Here is a 24,967-nt window from a genome sequence, read left to right on the forward strand (position 1 = left end):
TCATTTTGAAAAACACAGCTAAAAGTTCAGCAAGCCTTCTCTGCCTTACATTTCCTGCTAAAATGTACACTTCCTGTGGGAACTGTCAGACCACACGGCCTCAGTTTTTGTGTCCATGCAAGCACCATGAAAGAACAGAATGCTATTGAGTTTTCTCAACAGGCATGGAATTTTACAAAGGCTCTTCATGTGATGCAAAGACTATGAATGTAACAAATAAAATCCAAATATAGTCTCTATACTCCCACTCAAATGCAACACTTCATTTTGACCAAGTGTGAGAACATTACAGTGTCCAAGAATAGATGTAGACAGTTTTAAGTCTAACCTACATAGCTTCAACCAATCCAATGAAAAATATTTATCTTTGTATCTAATTGTGAAGAATTCTGCATAAACCAAATTGTTCCTTCAACCCTTCACTCACTTGGCGAACATCTACTATATAAAAGGTCCAGGTCTAAGTGTTATTGGGAACACAAAGATGAATAAAAATGTTCCCTTATTTCAAAAATCTTACAGTCAAATATAGGAGACAGATCAGACACATGATGAACTATAACATCAGGCAGAAAGTGAAACACGGGGGCTTCCCTGGTGGTCCAGTGGTTGAGAATCCATCTTCCAAGGCAGGGGATGCAGGTTTGATCCCTGGTTGGAGAAATAAGATCCCACCTGACAGGGGCAACTAAGCCAGTACACCACAGCTAGAGAGAAGCCCACATGCCACAAATAAGACACGACCCAGTCAAATATATGGAGAAGGCGAGGGCACCCCAAGCCAGCACTCTAGCCTGGAGAATCCCGTGGACGGAGGAGCCTGGGGGGCTGCAGTCCATGGGGTCGCGAGGAGTCGGACACGACGGAGCGACTTCCCTTTCACTTTTCACTTTCATGCATTAGAGAAGGAAATGGCAACCCACTCCAGTGTTCTTGCCTAGAGAATCCCAGGGACGGGGGAGCCTGGTGGGCTGCCATCTCTGGGGTCGCACAGAGTCAGACATGACTGAAGCGACTTAGCAGCAGTCAAATATATACATAAAGTTTTTTAAAAATGAAATGTTCCCTTAAGAAAGACACACATGAAGGGTAAGGGGAAGTGGAAGAAGGAGCTATTTTTACAAGCAGGGAAATGAGAGAAGACTTCGTACAGCAACGACATTAGTTTTGGACCTTGAAGGACTAGGGAAGGGGCAGGAACAAAGGCACTCAGACAAAGTGGCAGGAATGAAGGCACGGGGCATCAAGGAAGTGGAGAACACAGAGGAACCTGGGGGAGCTCAGGGAGAGAATCCTGCAGAAGAGAAGAAACTTCCGCCGAAGGACTAGTGTCAGATTAGAGAGAGCCTGGACTGTGGCTCCAGGTGGGAAATTAACATTAATCAGAGAAGGTTAACCCAGAAGGACCCAGAGAATACACAAGCAACACAGCATGTCTGCACAAATGAATTGATTATATAATATGCTATACTACCCACTGACTTTGAAAAAAGTGAAAGTATTAGTCAGTCAGTCATGTCTGACTACATGAGATGCTATGGACTGTGCTCGCCAGGTCCCTCTGGCTGTGGAATTCTCCAGGCAGTGGATTGTTAATGGATTCTCCAATGGAGTGGGTTGCCAATCCCTTCTCCAGGGAATCATCCCAGTGGTACAAATGGGTAAACAGAGTAGGCTTCATTCAAGGAATCAAGTTATCATTTGCCTTATAATGATTTGAAGGCATTAAGTAGATTTAAAGTGGTACCAAAAATCCCCGAATGAAATGGACCTAAAACAATACTCCACGTGTGTGATTATGACATAGCTGTCCTGTTGAATAATAGAAAGTAGAAAAGACTGTAAAGTGTGACATTAAAACCAAGAAAAGGGCAAAACTGAGTACTGCCAAATGCAGAGGACTTGATTCTGATACTCTGTCTTATGGTTTTAAAATTCTCATCTAGGTTTACTGAAAAACAGAATGACAGTTATCTAGCTGATGGACCAATTAGTAGCTGAACAATCAAGGGATGATAAAAATGAAAATGCTTCATTACTTGGCCAGCAGGTGTCACTTGTCACTCGGTATAGAAAACAGCAGGTAATGAGGAATGAGGGGAAACCACAGTGAGGAACCCTCATTCATCTCTTCAGAGAGGAGAAGGAGCAGAATGTGCTGCTTCAGAAGGACAATTTATAAAGTGGCTCTTGGCTTGCTGGCACAACTTATCAATTACATCTTGGATTTGAGCCCTCCTACTAGGTTTATGAACTTATACATTTCTCTTAACAAATATGATTTGCATTACATCAGCTTGTTGCCTTTGTGAATGTTTTCATACCCTTTTTGACTGTATTTTCATATGAGATTGTGAGCAGACTGTGTTGGAATTAGGCAAAAAGGAAACCAAAGTTAACTTCACCATTTAAAGACGTATGACTGATTCAACTTACTGAATTGCTCTGAAATTCACTCTCCTTCTGATGTTATAATTGTTATAACGGTAATGTGAGGACGTATGACTGATTCAACTTACTGAATTGCTCTGAAATTCACTCTCCTTCTGATGTTATAATTGTTATAACGGTAATGTGAGGATTAAATACAATACTACCTGTGGAAATGATAGTAGCTTTGAACCAACATGTTTAACTTTCTCCTAGAGGACAAGATCTAATCACTGAGGTACCTCTTCTACCAGCAGTTTTCTGACCCACTGTGAATCTTCTTTAAGTAGGGCATCCTACAGCGGGGCACCTAGAATCTAGACTTTGTCACTCTGCATACCAGTAGTATGTATAAAGGGTGGAGAAGACACTGCAGCTGCTGATTTCTGATACTAGTACCATCATACTACCCTTCCTACCATTATTCCATCCTCCCTGGCTGTCAATGACACAAAACAAAGAACCAAAGAATCTAAGATCCTGAAAGGCTTTTGATTTACCAAGTCAACTCTTTGTTTTTCAGATCAAGATGCCTTCTGCCATTAAAATGGAAATGCAAGAGAGTAAGAAATAAGGTATGCAGACTTGGGCCATTTTTATATTTGCTCCCCAGATTTAATCAACAAATAAGTGAACATTGGTATGCAGAGGCAGGAAGAGAGAAGAGGAGGTGGGCAAACCATAATTTCATGGCATGCAACTCATTATTTCCTGATATTGAGAGAATGGGCACCCCTGATAGATATAGTGGAATGATGGTAATACACTAGCCATTACTTGATTTTCCAGTGATGTCTATCCTACACCTGAATAGTGTGTGCACTGCAGCTGAATGGCACCAATGCACTGGTTTTCTGACTTTTCCACCCTTCCTGTGTCATAGTCTAACAGCACCTCTTCTAAAAAGCAGTCAGGAACAAAGTAAATTCTCATTGAATATTGGATGGTTTTGAGTCTTTTTTTCTGGCATCAGACAGCTATTACCAAATTAGTTTTTGAATACTTTCCTAAATAATTTTTGTGAAAGGGGAACTGAGCTCACCTTTCAGAGGTCCTCTATTCAGTAATTACCATATCTTATAATGATTTATACAGTTTTTAAAAGACACATACGTCACAGAAATGCTGAGTTTATTTTTTAAAATATCTAAGTTTAGCATGTAATTTAAAAGACTGTTTCCATGAAAGAAAAAGCCCATGCTCATCCCCAAGTCTTTGTTTATAATGTTGTTCTCACCTAGAATGCCCTGTTCTTTCCCTTTATTTACCCTAAATAGACTTTAAGATACAAGTTGTGTCACTTCCTCTATGAAACTTTTTTGAATGAAGCTGCCCTCCCTATCTCCTTGTAATAAACTTCTGATTTAGTTTCAGCTATGGTAAAGAATCTGTCTGCAATTCAGGAGACCTGGGTTCGATCCCTGGGTTGGGAAGGTCCCCTGGAGGAAGGCATGGCCACCCACCCTCTCCAGTATTCTTATATGGAGAATCCCCATGGACAGAGGAGCCTGATGGGCTGCAGTCCACTGGGTCACAAAGAGTCAGACACAACTGAGTGACAAAGCACAGCACGTGATCAGACAAGTACTGAACTAGTACTGTTTTACAGTGGTTGTTAATGTTTAAATAGCTGTCAGACTTGGTCCTCGAAGGGACTGTGTATTATCCAAGGTCATGTTTTATTTCATGATTCAACAACTATCTATTGAAAACTACTACATGCCAGGCAGTGTTTCTGGTAACAGAGACAGTGAACAAATCCAAAACTATCCTTGCAATCATGGGGCTTACATTCTGGTATTAGAGTTACTCTGTTCCTCACCCTGCCAAGCACAGGACAGAGCCAAGGGCAAGTATGTGTTTAATGACCACCTCAAAATTATGCCAACAACAGAGGAACGGATAAAGCAGATGTGGCACCTATATACAATGGACTATTACTCAGCCATAAAAAAATAATGCCTTTTGCAGCAACATGGATGGACCTAGAGATTGTCATACTGACTGAAGTAAGCCAGACAGAAAAGGACAGGTATATATGATGTGGTTATGAATGGAATCTCAAAAAAAAAAAAGGTGTAAATGTTATTGACAAACCAGAAGTAGAGCCATGGATATAGCCAACAAACTTATGGTTACTAGAGGATAAGGGGCAGGGAGGATAATGGATGGCTGGGATTGATGTATACACGCTACTATATATGAAACAGGCAAGTAACGAGAATCTACTGAACAGCATAGGAACCTCTACTCGATACTCTGTAATGTCCTATACAGAAATAGAATCTTACAAAGAGCAGATATGTGGATATATTCGATCGATTCACTTTTCTGTACAGCAGAAACTAACACAATGTTGTAATTCAACTCTACTCCAATAAAAAAAAATTTAACTGGTTGCCCATGGTTAGGTGAACCCTAACCAAACTTTTCCTTGATTACCACAAAAACAGGGTCGGTTAAGGAGCCCGAACCCTGGAAGCGTGTTAAAGACGTGAGGATTGTTTTCACAAAAGCAGGCGAGGGGAAGATGATGAGTCTTAACATCCTTCGAACTGTTTGGAGTAGGTTTCTATTTAAGTACTGCTAAAGACTGAATCTATAAACCTGGCTCAAATTTTTATGAAAAAAGAAAGAAGGAATAGGTAGGATGGATGGCTCAAATTTGTTATTCCATTAGCCTCCATCAAAATCTCTACCTTGATGATGAATAAAACATCCAATCCTAAACAGAAAAAGGTAATTAAGACTTCATGACTGACACTCTCACTATCCAAGGGTCAGTGCTGTCCTCTATAGGAAAAAAATATCCAGAGACTGCAATAAAGATAAAACCAGTTCAAAATGTGCTGAATGCCTTCACAAAAATACAAGGGGTGGTAAGGAAAATAAGAAATAAAACAAATAAAGATATTTAACATTGAAAAGCTCTTTCACATAATTGCTTATTAAAATAACAACCAGTGATGATATCTTTATGTCTGACCTGTTATAAAATGCAAAAGCAGACACTCAAAGATGTGTAAAAAGTTGAGCAACTTTGAGGATTGAAGACTGGTTAGGTGAATATATTTCCAAATGACTTTCACTCTCTTCCCTAAAGAAACCCTGAGACTTCAGGCTAAAAGGGGAGAGTCGGTGTTTGTTGCCTGTGACCCCAGGTGCTGGCTGACCTGCACGGTAGATCCCCAGCAAAGGGAGAGAGGTAAGAAGATGAAGCTGGGGTAGAAAAGAAAGTTGATTTTCCATGAACCCAGGAATACACATAATAAGCAGGTAGTAAGCCTGAGTGTCTTAACTCCCAATTCAGGAAGGGAATTTTCTACTCAAATGAGCATTTTATTTCCTGACATCCACACGGGAGTCAACACATTTGGACATATGCTGCTGACCTCCTCAATTTCTATTTGAGGAACTTGACAGGCAACACAATTAAAAAATGTTGAACTTGGGTGCTAAATCTATACAAAGGGATGCAATTACTTAATTAGTTAAGAGATTAAAACAGTAATTCTGCACACCACTTTTTCTTTCACTTGCAATTGTCATGGTTATCTATATTTACTGATAGTGTTTTATTTATTGAATTTTCTTAACAATTAAATAAGACATTAATTCCTGTATTAAGAGGCTAATATTTTTTAAAAGAATAACTCTTTACCTCTAAACATCTACCCTCAGGGAAGAAGCCTAATGAGATAAAAAGAGCATAATTTTTGTAGTTATATACATTTGTGTCCTAAACTTGACTCTGTGACCTTTGACATGCTGGCTGACCTCTACAAGGCTGTAAGTGGAAATATATTCCCCTATTTCTCACACACTGTTGTGGAGATGGACTTAGATGATCACATATAAAAATATAGCATTATTTGAAGAAGTCCTTTCTCTTTCTGGATCCCTGGAGTACCTGTGCTCACCTCTAGAACAGTCCTTAGATCCAAAATGAAAAGGAGGTGACAAAAAAAGAAGAGAAAAAGAGGCTACACATTTACTTGGGTAAACCACTTTAGTTAATCTGTATGCATGAAATCAACAGCTCAAGAATCTGGGTAGCTTCTGGAAAGAATTACTAACAGCTCACCTGTTGACGCGGTTCTACCAGTTGATTTTGATACCTCTGGACTGACTCTCGAAGCTGCTTGTCTTTCTCATTTTTTGACTGTGATACTGTGCTCATAGTGCCCAGGGGTATGGAAGGTAGACGTTCTGTCCGATGACAACTTTTCACAACCAAGTACAAGAGAGAACATCAGAAAGAAATATAAAACTATTTACTGTCTGCAAAAGATTATTTACTTCGACAAGGAATTGTCTCTGGCTTAAACCCAAAACTCAAATACAGCATTACTCAAATATAGCATTATATTGAGAATTTAGGTAATACATTAAATCTCCACTTTTCTTGGAAAAGAACTTAATGGAAAATGTGGAGGATACTACAGATTTACAAGAAAGGGAGAATATTCATTATTTACTAACGTTTCATTTATCCTGAGTTATCACCAAATGAGAACTTTTGAAAAAACGTTTTTTAGATAACTGACGCTTAATTCATTACTACCATACATTATTCTTTTCCCAAAAAATCTGGGATAGAAATCTGCGGTGGTGGTTTAGTCACTCAGCCATGACCAACTCTTTGCAACCTCATAGACTGTAGCCCTCCAGGCTCCTCTGTCCATGGAATTCTCCAGTCAAGAATAGTGGAGTGGGTTGTCATTTCCTTCTCCAATATGTCTCTGTAAAATAGACCAAATAATTCTGCTTCGGAAGCACACAGATCCTTCATTTGAGGATTGAGACTCGCTGTGAAGACCAGTGACTACTATGACGGGAGGCAGCACCCTGTGATCACCTCAGGGGTTATGGAGCCACATGGCGGAGCCCCACCGAGCAGTCCAGCACCCTATCTTCCTCTCTCTGCTGCTGGAGGCGCACCAGCTGCTAGTGGACTCTCAGCTTCCTAGCCTTACTGATGGGCTGTCTCCAGTTTGATTATGCATTACAAAATCAAGCAGAATTGTCTATAAATTGCAATAAACAGGCTGTGCCTGAGGGCTTCTGTCTTTATGGTTACAAAGAATACTAATGATTTTTGAGACAGATGCTTGGGAAGGTTTGAGGCCTTTTTTCCACCCTACTTCCAGTTTCATGGGTATGTTCTGGGGAGCTGAGCTAGCCAAACTGCTGAAAAATTGAGTTACCATCTTATTTCACTTTGGTATGGCGGCTTGGCAGGGACAAGAAGTTCCATTCCCATTGGACATGGCCTCAATCCAGGGCATGGCTGAGGACATGCAGTGTGGGAAGGGGGTACAAAATGCTGAAGTTGATTCTCAGAGGCTTACACAGGAGTTTTTCTACCACTGGTAGGTACCAAAAAGAGGGGGAAGTGAGTGTCATAAAATACATGGGTGCTAAGCTAGGAAAGGGAGGAGGAGGTTGAGAATAGAGAGGAGAGCTTCTTCAATCTGAAACACTGCAGGGAAAGCTAAGCATCTCACTCCCACTACATTTCTCTATTTCCCAGGGTTCAGCATATATTTTTCTTGCCCCCACCAACAGAGAAGAGTGAGGACTACAATCAAATTCAAGTACTGCTGTGAAAAACACTTAATTCCACCCACATATGGTATTTGTTTTTATTGTTATTTTCAAAGAAAGGCGGTAGATAAATCAGGGGGACACCTACCTATATATATAAAACCTATATATATAAAACCACATGCAGTGTTCATCTGAAGACATCTGTGGGATAGTACCCACACAGGTTTCTATTTCATTTGAGAAAAGAACTTTGTGGTAACATTAAGTTTTTATTTAGAAAAGGAAAACCTCAATTAATTTATTAAAATGCAATCTGTTTGATTGTCCTCAAAGATTTTTATAAACAAATTAAATCTTAATATGCAATATAAGCCATATTTTAAATATTTTTAAATATCCTTTCCAAAACTCAGACTTTTGGGTCTAGCCAAATAATAGGTATCATTTCTACCCTGCTGGTGATCCCTATTCTAATATATACAAATACACAGAATGGATGTAATGGAAGCACACTGATATTTATTTCTTGGACACTGTGACCAAAATGTGAAGCCTCCCTCTGTGCTTAAGGTGGAAAACAAAACAAACGAACAAAAAGGTGACTTGGGAAAGAATGAGTCCATTTTAAGCTGCCTGAGTCACCAGCGCAGAACACCATCATTTGTAAAAGGGTATGTTTTACCACCATAAATTATTTGTCTGGAATTAGGCTTCCTGAGCTAAAGATCCCTACAGAGTTGGGGGAGTAGTAAGGTAGAAAGAGCACAGGTTTTGAATCAAAGTGCTTGGATTCAAGTTTCAGGCTTAGAGAGGATTGGTGGACAGGTCACTGAACCTCCCTTAGCTTCACCGTTTTCCCCTCTGAGAAATGGAGAAAGCTCACGTTGTTATTCAGAGATGGCGATGGCACCCCACTCCAGTACTCTTGCCTGGAAAATTCCATGGACGGAGGAGCCTAGTGGGCTGCAGTCCATGGGGTCATGAAGAGTCGGACACGACTGAGCGACTTCACATTCACTTTTCACTTTCACGCATTGGAGAAGGAAATGGCAACCCACTCCAGTGTTCTTGCCTGGAGAATCCCAGGGACGGGGGAGCCTGGTGGGCTGGCATCTATGGGGTCGCACAGAGTTGGACACGACTGAAGTGACTTAGCAGCACGTGGTTATTGTAATGAAATGACATAACATGTAATTGCAATATAAGAGGGAGCTATTATTATGTTTCCTGTCCCAGTTCTGGTTACACAGACTTTGATCATTCAAATGCTGTTCATTGGCTTTAACCCTGCTGACAATTGGCAATTAACTGCTGACAATAAACTGCATTTTCTGTAAATACAGATGATGCCACTTTTCACCCCATATTTCTATCCTTTCACTCATCCAGTATTGCCTAATAAATAACTATACTTCCTTTCTCATCACTTTAACACACATTTTATCCAGGTCCAACAGTGCATATATATCAGAGTTTTGCTATTTCATGGCATAGTCTCAAAGTATGCATGGTCCATTTAAACATACTGAATCAGAGGACTGAATGAGGTCATCAGATCAACTTCTTTTCCCATGGGAATCTTCATCTGCATTGCTGTTGATAATCTCCCTTACAGGAAGTATCAACTTTCAAGTAACTGCCCTTATAATCAAGAGTTTTTCTCCACAGCTCCCGTTTCTAAATCTCTTGCTACCACTTTAAGCATTGTTTTTGTCCTCATCTTTTCAGTGGAAATGAAATGCAGATGGTCAAAATTATGTCAGTATATTTAAAGAATCAAGGACTTAAGAAATTATAAATATAAGACTTTTTGCATTTCAGGCTTTTAAGGGCCATCCGTTTTCTGTGAACATGGCAAATTTATCTCGCCTGTCATCAGAAATGGCAGTGTTTTGATGTATAAAAGAGACAGAATTAGTATGGCTTTGAAACTAATTTTATAACATTCAGTGATGGCATCACCACTTTTCAAGGAGAAGGGACCAGCGTGTCAATTCAAGGATAATGGTTAACTGGAAAAAAGGGAATCTACAGAGGTCAGATCCCCAGGTCTGTGAGAAGTCATAGACATATGGCTAAAATATAATGGAAAAAAAAGTGAAACTGTTAGTTGCTCAGTTGTGTCCGACTCTTTGCGATCCTGTGGACTGTAGCCTGCCAGGCTTCTCTTTCCATGGAATTCTCCAGGCAAGAATACTGGAGTGGGTTGCCATTTCCTTCTCCAGGGGATCTTTCCAACCCAGATCTCTTGCATTGCAGGCAGAGTCTTTACCATCTGAGCTAGCAGAGGAATCTAAATTCTCATGGCTTATTACTAAGGGGCTCCCAGTGACCAGGGACTTAAGACTGTCCTTAACAAGGGGTTCAGCTGGACCTAGAAAAGGTGCAGAGGGTACTATCATTGTACTCTATTATTCTAGGTGATAGGAAGATGAGTTAAAGAGAGGTTTTATCATTTGTCTAAGGCTTCACAGGCTAAAGGAGCCAGGAGTCAAACCCAGGCAGTTTGGCCCCAGAGTCTAAACTTTAAACACTATCCTACACTGCATGAAAGTTTTGAGCTCACAGAAAGTGATCAATATTATCACCTTATTTTTGGACATTTGTGGGGTGGGACCAATTTTATTTACATTTCCAAGCACAAGTCTTTCCACAGAGAAATTTAACAAACAAAACCAAAACAACAAAAAAATTTCTTTTAAACAACACATGGGTGAAAATAATGACAGTAACAATGAAAATACTATCTATCAGACTATTCTTAATATTGAAACTGAGCCACTACTGTGTTCCTATTTGAGAGATAGTCAAGTTACAGGTTAGGACTAGAATCAGGTTGGCAGTTAGAAGATCAAGGCCAGCAGCTTCATAAATAGTCTTCTCAACCCCTGTCTGGGCTTCAATTTCCACTTCTCTTAAATGAAGAAGTGAGTCTAGATAAGTGTTTTATAATCATGCTCCCTGGAGCTCTAGGCTTTTTACAGAGAGCAGGAGACAGAAATGAGAAGTAGATACCTCTGGCCCCAAGATTCTCAGCCTCCAATTCAATCAGGACAGTTCTGTTTTTATCTGTTTTATATACCTTAGGTCAGAGACAAATTTTATTTGGGGATTAAAAAAAAAAAAAAGGTTCTGCTGCAAACCAAGAAAGAGAGACTGAAAAACCCCTTGGGCCATGTGAAATCTAAGAGTCCTACCACCTATGACATTTTTCATTAATCTCTAAATATGATTAACTTGAAGATTCCAGGTTGAAGAGGTTTTAGTAGCAGTTTCTAAATGTTTTCTTCCTTCTTATTTCTTTCTCAGGTGCTCTTTTTTTTCAGGGCTGGATAAAAATAAACAAGAATTATTGCCCTAATGTCTGTATTAGCAATATCGATCCAGTCATCCAGGTCAAAGAACTTAGAATAAACTCCATGGAAAAGTGATGCTTCACTTAAAGGTGCCTCTGGTAAAGGGGCGTATTAACTCTTTAGCCCACAAGGAAAACAAGTAAGTCAAAAAGGGTTTGCAATAAGGTTGACATCCATCAATATTTAATTGACCTTTTTCCTGTTTTAGTCCGAAGTTCTTCCTCCAAAAGCACAAAGCAATGAAATCAATATATGACTTAAACAGAAAAAGCACATGGTAAGTATCTAGATAAGACTCCTGCACTATAAGATTGTACACTGTGTGAAAATGAACTGGAAGGCAGAGCTCTTAAACACCGAGGTAAGGTTTTCTGCCAGTGGAAGTGCAGAGCTGCACACTCAACATTAACAAAAACTTACACCCAAGTGTCTTTTAACTTGATGGAAAACAGCACTAATGAAATATCCTTCTGGAAGTGGCAATAGGCTAGGAAGAGTTACAAGGGATGATAGCTGCTAAGGGATGACATTTTTAAGCTTCATACATATAAATTATAGGAACTGAAAATGAATAAAGAATTTTAGAAAACTATCAAAAACTACCTGTTTTCCGAGAGGTTAGGGTTATTAGCACAAATCCAGATATCAAACAATTCTTTTTCCTGATAATCAGTAGAAGGAGGCAAGACTCTCCATTTAAGGCAAAGATCTAAAATCATCAAAACAAAAACCACATACAATAAAGACCACAATCAGAAGTGAATCTACCATAGTAAGACGTCAGGCTGTATATACTGAAAGTATGAAGCTATCTTTCAGTCCAAAGACAAGTGAATTCTTGACCATATACCATTATATTTGATGACACAAATGGTCCAGGATTCTGAGCTACCTAGAACACCATCAATAAATTATTATTGTTGCTGCCATTATTATTATTATTGCCATCACTGCTTAAGTTTTTTCCAGTTGGTTTCTGCTGGTTCTAACCAAAAGAATATGAAGTAATAGGTCTCTCTTCACCTTTTCTTCAACCACAGGAAGGCATCCAGACTGACTCTTCCTTTTTTTCTGACCCACTGTTTATCTGCCAACACCCCCGTCCATCTCCACCCACATGACTAAGATAAGAAGGAAAATCAAACTCTACCATTTACACAGTTCCTTGTTCTGCATTTCTTAGAGTTCTTATTCTGCTCTCCAGTCTGCACTTCTTGACTTCCTTGTCTCTTTCCCCCTCTCAGTCCCTCCTCATTTTCAGGCACTCCACTCTCTTCAGGCTACTCCTCACTTCAACCCTGACTCCTCTCTACACCCTTTGTTGGCAGCTCTGGGGTAAATACTTCTTTCTCTCTGTTCATCTAAAATGGAGGCAGTCTGCAAAGTGGTTAAGAACACGAATGGTTTCACTACCTACCAAAAGGGGTTCCTGAGGCTTATAAGATATAATATAATGATTAAAAAGACAACATTAGTAGCCATTTGGAATGGTTAATTTTATGTGCCAATTTGACAGAGCCATTGGGTACCTGGATATTTCGTCAAACATTATTCTGACGGTGTCAGTGCTTTGGATTAGATTAACATTTGAGTTGGTAGAATGAACAAAGCAAATTATCTTTCCTAATATGGTCAGTTGAGTTCAGTTCAGTTGCTCAGTCGTGTCCGACTCTTTGTGACCCCATGAACTGCAGCACTCCAGGCCTCCCAGTCCATCAACAACTCCTGGAATTTACCCAAACTCATGTTCATCAAGTCGGTGATGCCATCCAGCCATCTCATCTTCTGTCGTCCCCTTCTCCTCCTGCCCCCAATCCCTCCCAGCATCAGAGTCTTTTCCAATGAGTCAACTCTTCGCATGAGATGGCCAAAGTACTGGAGTTTCAGCTTTAGAATCAGTCCTTCCAAAGAACACCCAGGACTAATCTTCTTTAGAATGGACTGGTTGGATCTCCCTGCAGTCCATGGGACTCTCAAGAGTCTTCTCCAACACCACAGTTCAAAAGCATCAATTCTTTGGCACTCAGCTTTCTTCACAGTCCAACTCTCACATCCATACATGACCACTGGAAAAACCATAGCCTTGACTAGACGGACCTTTGTTGACAAAGCAGTCTCTGCTTTTTAATACACTATCTAGGTTGGTCATAACTTTCCTTCCAAGGAGTAAGCGTCTCTTAATTTCATGGGTGCAATCACCATCTGCATTGATTTTGGAGCCCCAAAAATAAAGTCTGAAACTGTTTCCACTGTTTCCCCATCTGATTCCCATGAAGTGATGGGACCAGATGCCATGATCTTCGTTTTCTGAATGTTGAGCTATAAGCAAACTTTTTAAACTCCTCTTTCACTTTCATCAAGAGGCTTTTTAGTTCCTCTTCACTTTCTGCCATAAGGGTGGTGTCATCTGCATATCTGAGGTTATTGATATTTCTCCCGGCAATCTTGATTCCACCTTGTGCTTCTTCCAGCCCAGTGTTTCTCATGATGTACTCAGCATATAAGTTAATACGCAGGGTGACAATATACAGCCTTGATGTACTCCTTTTCCTATTTGGAACCAGTCTGTTGTTCCATGTCCAGTTCTAACTGTTGCTTCCTGACCTGCATATAGGTTTCTCAAGAGGCAGGTCAGGTTGTCTGCTATTCCCATCTCTTTCAGAATTTTCTACAGTTTATTGTGATCCACACAGTCAAAGGCTTTGGCATAGTCAAGAAAGCAGAAATAGATGTTCTTCTGGAACTCTCTTGCTTTTTCCATGATCCAGCAGATGTGGGCAATTTGATCTCTGGTTTCTCTGCCTTTTCTAAAACCAGCTTGAACATCTGGAAGTTCACGGTTCACGTATTGCTGAAGCCTTGCTTGGAGAATTTTGAGCATTACTTTACTAGTGTGTGAGATGAGTGCAATTGTGTGGCAGTTTGAGCATTCTTTGGCATTGCCTTTCTTTGGGACTGGAATGAAAACTGACCTTTTCCAGTCCTGTGGCCTCTGCTAAGTTTTCCAAATTTGCTGGCATATTGAGTGCAGCACTTTCACAGCATCATCTTCCAGGATTTGAAATAGCTCAAGTGGAATTCCATCACCTCCACTAGTTTTGTTCGTAGTGATGCTTTCTAAGGCCCACTTGACTTCACATTCCAGGATGTCTGGTTTTAGGTGAGTGATCACACCACACTGATTATATTGGTCGGGAAGATATTTTTTGTACAGTTCTTCTGTGTATTCTTGCCACCTCTTCTTAATATCTTCTGCTTCTGTTAGGTCCATACCATTTCTGTCCTTTATCAAGCCCATCTTTGCATGAAATGTTCCCCTGGTATCTCTAATTTCTTGAAGAGATCTCTAGTCTTCCCCATGCAGTTGTTTTCCTCTATTTCTTTGCGTTGATCTCTGAGGATGGCTTTCTTATCTCTTCTTGCTATTCTTTGGAACTCTGCATTCAGATGCTTATATCTTTCTTTTTCTCCTCTGCTTTTCTCTTCCCTTCTTTTCACAGCTATTCATAAGGCCTCCCCAGACAGCCACTTTTCTTTTTTGCATTTCTTTTCCACGGGGATGGTCTTGATCCCTGTCTCCTGTACAATGTCACGAACCTCATTCCATAGTTCATCAGGTACTCTATCTATCAGATCTAGTCCCTTAAATCTATTTCTCACTTCCACTCTATAATCATAAGGAATTTGATTTAGGTCATACCTGAATGGTCTAGTGGTTTTCCCTACCTTCTTCAATTTAAGTCTGAATTTGGCAATAAGGAGTTCATGATCTGAGCCACAGTCAGCTCCTGGTCTTGTTTTTGCTGACTGTATAGAGCTTCTCCATCTTTGGCTGCAAAGAATATAATCAATCTAACATGGTGGGCCTCAACAAATCAGTTGAAGGCCTGAATCGGGGGAAAAAGTTGACCCTCTTGCAAATAAGAGACAGTTCTTTCCGTCTTGAACCAAGACATCAGTTTTTCCTGTCTCCAAACTAGAACTAAACATCAACTCTTCTTGGGTATCAAATCTGTCAATATTTAGATTGGAACTATGTTTTCAGGCCTCCTAGTTCTCAGGCCTTGAAGCTCTGGAATTAAACCAACGGCTCTCCCAGGTCTTTAGCTTGCTGACTAAGATCTTGGGACTTCTCAGCCTCCTCAATCATCTGAGCCAATTCCCTATGATTAATATCTATCTATCCATCCATCCATCCATAAATCTATCTATCCTATTGTTTCTGTTTTTCTGGAGAACATAATACACTATCCTAAGCACTGAATAAAATTTACATGTGTTAATTAATTGTATTTTCACAAAATTGCATAATGTAACTATAAATACTAACTTCATTTTATAAAAAAGAAAATTGAAGCTTAGAGAAGTTAAGAAATTTGCTCAATTTCACATGGCTTTCAGGTACTAGAGATTGGATTCTGGCAATAAGTTGCACATATCAAATACACACAGTCATTTTTAACCAGCAATATTATCATCCAATAGGTTGTTGCACACAGTCATCAATTTTCTCAATTACACCTTCTAAGTGCCTGTCATGTGTGTTCCTCTTAAATCTCACTGCCATACCTTTATTCAGACCTGTGTAATTCCTCACCTGGATCCTGGATTATGCCAGAAGTCTTGTCCGCAGAGCTATGACCCTAACCTTTTCTTTAGGCCTTCTCCAAATCATCTTGCACTGAGCTGCCAGAGCAACCTTACTACAAGTGACATCTAACCAGTCAGGTCCTGTTTGGACCACCCCAGGCTCAAGGCTGGGGAGGTGTTCCCTTGTTGTTCTGTCACTAACTCATGTCCGACTCTTTGAGACCCCATGAATTGGAGCATGCCAGGCTCCCTTGTCCTTCACTACTTCCCAAAGCTTGCTCACATTCAAGTCCAAGGGGTTCCCTTGGCCCTGTGTAAGGAGCTACAGTGTGTTTGTTTGTTTGCTTGATTGCTTCCCCCACTGGACGGCAGATTCCCTGCAGACAGTGGAGACCCATAATAAGCTTCAATGCTTCAGTGACATTTTCCTCCTTTCGAAAAACTTCCAATGCCTCTCCATTGCTTATTAAAGCTAAAACTCCTTATCCTGGCATTCAAGGCCGTTGAACATGTTTACACAACCTAATAATTTTATCTTTTATTATTTACTCATTATTGATTCACTCAGTAGTCAATTGCTAAGTATCTACTATTATTTAACAGTGTTAAGTATTAAAAATTGGAAAATGACTGTTTTTATTATTCACCACAATAATATTAGCTGAAGGGCACACTATATATTAACACATATTTCCAACTATACCTCTGCTTTCAAAAACTGACTTGAAAGACCAAGGCAAAGGCCGCCTTGTCATGAAGGCTTGCTTCAATTTTCTCTCTTCCCTTTCTTTGAAACCTCAAAGAATTATGGGTCTCTTTGAGATCATTTACATTATTTTCACCTCTATTACAATTACTTTCATGCTCGTCTTAACCTTTCTCTTAGACCCTAATCTCTTGGAAAGCAAGAACCCTGTCTTAATTCATCTTTGTCTTCCTTATTTTTTTTTTAACACAGTGACTTGCAATATTAGGCTCTTACTAAAAGTGTGCTAACTTGAATGGAATTTAATACTCACCACACTGAATCATGCATGGGATGGCCATGGCTTGTCTTCTTTGATACTGAACAGAATCTGAGGATTTTTCCATGTCCTTATTATCTGGGTATCCAAATTCATTCCAAAATAATGTTAGATTTCTGTTACCTAGAAAAAAAGAAATTAAAAAAAGCAGGAAGAAAATAATGAAAGAAAGTAAAACCAATAAGATCAAGATGATAAGTAAAGGGAAATTTCGATATAAACACACATATGTATAATATGATTTCAAATATGTAAAAACTAACAACATATAAAAACAAGTGATTAAGATGTTTAACACTGGTTTTCTTTGAGTATGGATGAAACTGGTTTTCTACTTTACACTTTCTTGCACTTTTCCAAACTATATACAATAGATATGTATTATAATAAAACCACAATTATAAAAATAGATCTATACTTTTATTGTTATAATAAAATACACTGACATGTAAAACTGTACTGATTAAAAAGCCACCCTTAAGACTAGTGGTACAAATATTTATCATCTTGTTTCACAGCCAGTTTCTATTTTATCTCTGGCTCCCTTTTCTTTCAGGCTGTATTGTTTATGCCCTACCCTTGCCCCAGATTCTGAACTGCTCCCTTGTTTAGAAGCAGCACTTGTCATGGAGGTCTTTCAGGCATCCTCCTTAAGAGGCTGTGTTCTTACCCATTGATCCAGCAATAGAACTGTTAGGAATCTTCCCTACAAAACATACAGCACAATGGCCATATACATGAGAGCACTGTATGAGTAGGAAAACAAAACAAAAAGACCCTGGAAACAAAGTAAAAGCCTAGAATTGTTTAGTCACTAAGTAGTGCCCGACTCTATTATGTAGCCTGCCAGGCTTCTCTGTCCGTGGGATTTCCCAGGTAAGAATACTGCAGTGGGTTGCCATTTCCTTCTCCAGGGATCTTTTTGACTAGGGATCAGACTCACGGCTCTTGCATTGGCAGGTGGATTTTTAGGGAACAGACAGATCCCATTTTCAAACAAGGGGACACTAGGCAACCATTAAATTAAAAAGTTAGAGCTAAATATATTATTGTATCAAGATCTTTAAAAGATGTAAAATAGCAAACTTAGTATAATCAACTTTTGTAATGTAAAAAAAGAGTATACGTATAAAATGCTGATAGCCATGCTTTTCTTTTCCTAAAAGCAAACAAAAGAAAGTTTTAATAGTGGATACCACTGGGAAAAGGATAGAGAGAGAGAGGAAGGCAGGGAAAGGTAGTTTTAATTTTCATTTTTCACTTTCTGAACACCTGAGTATTTTTACATGTGAATTTATTACTTTAAAAACTGGGACGACCCAGAGGGATGGTACGGGGAGGGAGGAGGGAGGGGGGTTCAGGATGCGGAACACGTGTATACCTGTAGTGGATTCATGTTGATGTATGGCAAAACCAATACAATGTTGTAAAGTAATTAACCTCCAATTAAAATAAATAAATTTATATTAAAAAATAAAAACACTTTTTTGAAAAAGAATCCAAATTTAACATTCTGTCCAATATGGTAATCAACTGGCCACATGTAGCTACTGAGCGCTTGAAATGTGGAAGACACAGAACATTTCATCAAAGTACATGTAAGGTTCTAAAATATATATCTTAGAAATAAAATATATAAAATAGGGCCAGCCTTATATCAACCTTAATATATGACCAAGTAATCCAAGCAAAACACCAATAAACACCTTTATATTTTCCTATACCTGTTAAGATTTAGGTTCAGAATGTTATATGCCTTTAAGACCAGCAGGGAAGGGACTCAGTGTTGAAAAGGCGCTTTGCAGTTGGATGCGTTGACAGTTCAATTCAGTTCAGTTCAGTTCAGTCGCTCAGTTGTGTCCGACTCTTTGCAACACCATGAATCGCAGCACGCCAGGTCTCCCTGTCCATCACCAACTTCTGGAATTCACCCAAGCCCATGTCCATCGAGCTGGTGATGCCATCCAGCTATTTCATCCTCTCGTCCCCTTCTCCTCCAGCCCCATATCCCTCCCAGCATCAGAGTCTTTTCCAACGAGTCAACTCTTCGCATGAGATAGCCAAAGTACTGGAGTTTCAGCTTCAGCATCATTCCCTCCAAAGAAATCCCAGGGCTGATCTCCTTCAGAATGGACTAGTTGCATCTCCTTGCAGTCCAAGGGACTCTCAAGAGTCTTCTCCAACACCACAGTTCAAAAGCATCAATTCTTCAGCTCTCAGCTTTCTTCACAGTCCAACTCTCATATCCATACATGACTACTGGAAAAACCATAGCCTTGACTAGACGGACCTTTGTTGGCAAAGTAATGCCTCTGCTTTTCACTATGCTATCTAGGTTGATCATAACTTTTCTTCCAAGGAGTAAATGTCTTTTAATTTCATGGCTGCAGTCACCATCTGCAGTGATTTTGGAGCCCCCCCGAAAAATGAAGTCTGACACTGTTTCCACTGTTTCCCCATCTATTTCCCATGAAGTGATGCGACCAGATGCCATGATCTTAGTTTTCTGAATGTTGAGCTTGAAGCCAACTTTTTCACTCTCCTCTTTCACTTTCACAAGAGGCTTTTTAGTTCCTCTTCACTTTCTGCCATAAGGGTGGTGTCATCTGCATATCTGAGGTTATTGATATTTCTCCCGGCAATCTTGATTCCAGCTTGTGCTTCTTCTAGCCCCACAAATTCCCTGGTCTCCTACCTTGTCTCTTCACAAAATCTCTACTAGTTCTTGCCTAAATGTCCGTTTGTGTTCTGCTTCCTTGGCCTTTCTCAACTCAGACTTTCAGTTTTCTGCTTTTTGCTCAGCATGTGGTTTTGGCCCAGCCCAGACTTTACCCTTTCACTGTACACCAGAACCTGATTTACTCTTTGGTGTCTGGACAGGACTCGTAAGGTCTCGTTCTCTGATTTCCACAAGAACTACTCAATTCTTGCTATGTTAAGGCAGAAAGAGCTGTAGATTAAAGTCAGGTAACTTTGAGTGCTGTCTCTACCACACACTTATTGTGTAATTGTGGGAAGCCAGTAAAGTTTCTTATCCATAAAATGAGTGTCTACTCTAACTTGCCTTACTTACATGGTCATCACTAACAATAAATATGAAGGTGCTTTAAAAATTATAGTGCTGTGCAGAAACTTATGCTGCTGTATCATATTTGGTCTTTCTTTAAATGTTATTTCCCCAAGAATACCTCACCTTCTCAAAAAAGGAACTGTGTTTATTAGGTACTGCACCCTGTACCTAATAAATCCACAAAATGTTTTGCTGCCGTTCTTGACAAAATAGCTCCTTACTGTGTTCTTTAGGGTGAAATCAAAGTGAAATAATGTCTCTCCCTAAAAATATTAACTAATCACAGCTAACACAACCCAGCAAACTTATAAAACAAGTATCAACTGTGAAGCCAAATATAAACATCTTAAGAGCAGGAAAACTACTAGGATGTTAGAAACACAAGTACATGCCTCTCAGGGGTGGGTGATAGCTGCTCTGTGATCATATCACTCTTACAATGCTTACACATTATATTTCAGTTCACTTTATGCCTGTTTTCCCTCTAAAAAGTGAAATTCTTAAAGATAATGGCTATGTTTAGGATCTTGTTTTTACTAGCTGACATTCAGAGCTTAATGTTTACTTATGAAACTGAATAACTCTAAAGAATTACTGGCTATCAAAAGCATGAGAACACTCAGTAGCTCAACATCTAATGACCAGGACTTACAGAAGATATGCCATTTGAAGTCAATATCAGGGCAAAAGAAACAACCAGCTATATTCAATCTGGGAATTAGAAATGGTTTTCCCTAACTGCCAATGCAATCTTGGCTTTTTTTCCCATCAGACAGAAGCTATGCCAATATGCACGATTTCTAATGTGTTAATAAAACAAATTTCCATTGAATGAACCCTGAAGACTATATAGATGCTTCAGCAAGTGGCTAAGTTGGCTAAAGAAATGGCCACAGGAGGAAACATACCACACACAAATTTTTTTTTCATGTGTTACTCAGTCTACAGAGATTTTTACAACTATCCTGAGGGGGAAAAAATTTCTCCCATACAAAAAAATAATCAGTGGATTTTCAGCAGAAGTCTTATAGATGAGGAGAGAGTGGTATGATATAATCAAAGCACCAAAAGGAGAAACAATAACCTGCCAACCAAGAATACATTACCAATATTGAAACTGTCCTTCAGAAATGAGGTAGACATAAAGAATTTCCAAAACAAACAAAATTGAGGGGGTTCATTATTAGATCTGCCTTACAAGAAATGCTATAGGAAATTCTTCAAGCTGAAATGAAAGGAAACTAGTAACTTAAAAATTTGAAAATACAAAACTCACTGGTAAGGGTAAGTATACAGTCAAATTCATAATATTCTAATTCTGTAATGATGGTATGTAAGTCACTTAACCCTAATAGTAACATGAAGGTTAAAAGACAAAGTTTAAAAAACAACCATAGCTACAATAATTTATGAATGAACACAATATTAAAATATGTAAACTGTGAAATCAGTCAGTCAGTTCAGTCACTCAGTTGTGTCCGACTCTTTGCGACGCCCTGGACTGCAGCATGCCAGGCTTCCCTATCCATCACCAACTCCCAGAGCTTACTCAAACTCATGTCTGTTGAGTCGATGATGCCATGCAACAACCATCTCATCCTCTGTCGTCCCCTTTTCCTCCTGCCTTCAGTCTTTCCCAGCATCAGGGTCTTTTCCAAGGAGTCACTTCTTCACATCAGGTGGCCAAAGTATTGAAGTCTCAGCTTCGGTATCAGTTCTGCCAATGAATATTCAGGACTGATTTCCTTTAGGATGGACTGGTTGGATCTCCTTGCAGTCCAAAGGACTCTCAAAAGTCTTCTCCAGCACCACAGTTCAAAAGCATCAATTCTTCGGTGCTCAGCTTTCTTTATGGTCCAACTCTCACATCTATACATGACCACTGGAAAAAGCATAGCTTTGACTAGACAGACCTTTGTTGGCAAAGTAAAGAACATAAAATGCTTGTAGGGGGAGGGAGTAAGAAGGTTTTTCTATGTGACTGAAGTTAAGTTGCTGTAAACTTAAAATAGACTGTTATAACTATAAGATGTTTCATACTTATAGTTTCATAACCACAAAGCAGAAATCTATAGCAGATGTACAAAAGAGAAAGAGAAAGGAGCCAAAGCATAGCACTACAGGAAATTATCATATCACAAAGGAAGAGACCAAGAGAGAAAGAAAGAAACAAACTACAAAAAAGCCAGAAAACAACTGATAAGATGGCAATATAAGTCCTTATCTATCAATAATTGTTTTAAATATAAATGGATTATATTCGCTAATCAAAGGATGTAAAATTACTGAATAGATAAAAACCAAGACTCCACTATATGCTGTCTATAAAAGACTCACATCAGTTTTAAGGATATACATAGGTTCAAGGTGAAAGGATGGAAAAAAACATACCATACAAATGAAAATCAATAGAGTGGGTAGCTATATCCAAAACACACTTTAAGTACGTTGGAGAAGAAAAGAAGATTATTATTTAATGATAAAAAAGTTGATTCACCAAGAGGCTATTAACATCATATAAATACATACACTCACTGTCAGAGCACCTAAATATATTAAGCAAATATTAACAGACCTAAAGGTGACACCACCCTTATGCAGAAAGTGAAGAGGAACTAAAAAGCCTCTTGATGAAAGTGAAAGAGGAAAGTGAAAAACTTGGCTTAAAGCTCAATATTCAGAAAACTAAGATCATGGCATCTTGTCCCATCACTTCATGGGAAATAGATGGGGAAACAGTGGAAACAGTGTCAGACTTTATATTTTTGGGCTCCAAAATCACTGCAGATGGTAACTGCAGCCATGAAATTAAAAGACGCTTACTCCTTGGAAGGAAAGTTATGACCGATCTAGATAGCATATTCAAAAGCAGAGACTACTTTGCCAACAAAGGTCCGTCTAGTCAAGGCTATGGTTTTCTAGTGGTCATGTATGGATGTGAGAGTCAGACTGTGAACAAAGCTGAGTGCTGAAGAACTGATGCTTTTCAAGTGTGGTGTTGGAGAAGACTCTTGAGAGTCCCTAGGACTGCAAGGAGATCCAACCAGTCCATTCTAAAGGAAATCAGTCCTGGGTGTTTTTTGGAAGGACTGATGCTAAAACTGAAACTCCAGCACTTTGGCAACCTCATGCGAAGAGTTGACTCATTGGAAAAGACTCTGATGCTGGGAGGGATTGAAGGCAGGAGGAGAAGGGGACGACAGAAGATGAGATGGCTGGATGGCATCACTGACTTGATGGACATGAGTCTGAGTGAACTCCGGGAGTTGGTGATGGACAGGGAGGCCTGGCGTGCTGCGATTCACGGGGTTGCAAAGGGTCAGACACGACTGAGCGACTGAACTGAACTAAAGGTAGAAATAAACAGCAATGCCATAATATAGGGGAACTGCAATACCCTTCTTTTAACAATGGATAGACCATCCAGAGAGAGAGTTATAAGGAAAAATGGACATTAAATATAAAACGTACCCAACATTAGAAAATACAATATTTCATCCAAAAGCAATAAAATTCACATTCTTCTTAAATGCCCATGGAATATTTTCCAGGACAGATCATATATTAGGTCACAAAACAAGTTAACAAATTTACAAGGACTGAATTGTATCAAGTATCTTTTCTGACCATAATGGTATAAAACTAAAATCAACAAGTGGAAGATAGCTGGAAAATTCACAAATATGTGGAAATTAAACATCAGACTACTGAAAAACCAATGACTCAAAGGGGAAATTAAAAGGGCAATTTTAAATATATTAAGGTGAGTTGGACACAACTGAAGTGACTTAGCAGCAGTAGCAGCAGCAAGGTAAAATTAAGGAAACAATTCCATTTACTACTGCATCAAAAAGAATGAAATACATAGGAATAAATCTACCAAAGAGGCAAAAGACCTATACCCTGGAAACTATAAGACACTGATGAAAGAAACCAAAAACAACACAAAAAAATGGAAAGATATACTGTGTTCTTGGACTGGAAGAATCAACATTGTTAAAATAACCATACTACCCAAGGTGATCTGTAGATTCAGTGCAATCCCTATCAAATTACCAATAGCATTTTTCATGGAACTAGAACTAGTAATTTTAAAATATTTATGGAAATACAAAAGAGCCTGGATGGCCGAAAGAATCTTGAGAGAAAAAAAGAACAGAGCTGGATGAATCAGACTCCCTGACTTCAGACTATACTACAAAGCTATAGTCATCAAAACAGTATGGTACTACCCCCAAAACAGAAACATAGATCAATGGAATAGGACAGAAAACCCAGGAATAAATCCATGCATAGCGATAAACACTTCCATTAAGAAATAAACAAGAATGATATAACAAATAACATTAAATTAAATACCTCAATGAACTAGAAAAAGAAGAACTAAGTCCCAAGTTAGCAGAAGGAAAGAATGGCAAAGATCAGAGAAGAAATAAATGAAATAGAGAACAGAAAAAACAATAGAACAGATTAATCAAACTAGGAGCCTATTTTTTGAAAAGATAAACAAAATTGTAAAACCCTTAATAAGACTTGGGTTTTCCCGGTGGCTTAGATGGTAAAGAATCTGCCTGCAATGCAGGAGATCTGGGTTTGATCCCTGGGTCAGGAAGATCCCCTGAAGAAGGAAATGGTAACCCACTCTAGTATTCTTGCCTAGACAATCCCTTGTACAGTGGAGCCTGGCAGGCTACAACCCATGGGGTCACAAAGAGTTGGACATGACTGACAGATTAGCACTTAATTAGACTAGATAAGAATAACAGTGAAAACTCAAATAAATAAGATCAGAAATGAAAAATGAGACATTAATGTTGATAGCACAGAAATACAAAGGATCTTAAGACATTACAATGAAAAATTATATTCTAACAAATTATATAACATAGAAGAAATGGGTAAATTCCTAGAAACATACAACCTACCAAGACTGAATCATGAGGAAA

The 24,967-nt window shown here is 39.1% G+C and overlaps 1 protein-coding gene across 1 annotated transcript in view; it reads right to left on the minus strand.

Annotated features, from left to right (window-relative positions):
• The window catches only part of MORC1 (MORC family CW-type zinc finger 1), a 153,369-nt gene that overhangs the window by 54,893 nt on the left and 73,509 nt on the right, over positions 1-24,967 (minus strand). Inside the window, exons 14-16 of the mRNA XM_018050048.1 lie at positions 16,946-17,074; positions 11,940-12,045; positions 6,515-6,653 (exon numbers count right to left, since the gene is read on the minus strand). Of these exons, the coding sequence (XP_017905537.1) occupies positions 6,515-6,653; positions 11,940-12,045; positions 16,946-17,074 (374 nt within the window). The remainder of the gene's footprint in view (positions 1-6,514; positions 6,654-11,939; positions 12,046-16,945; positions 17,075-24,967) is intronic.

The sequence above is a fragment of the Capra hircus genome, chromosome 1 (genome assembly GCF_001704415.2).
Source record: "Capra hircus breed San Clemente chromosome 1, ASM170441v1, whole genome shotgun sequence".
Classification (NCBI taxonomy): domain Eukaryota; kingdom Metazoa; phylum Chordata; class Mammalia; order Artiodactyla; family Bovidae; genus Capra; species Capra hircus.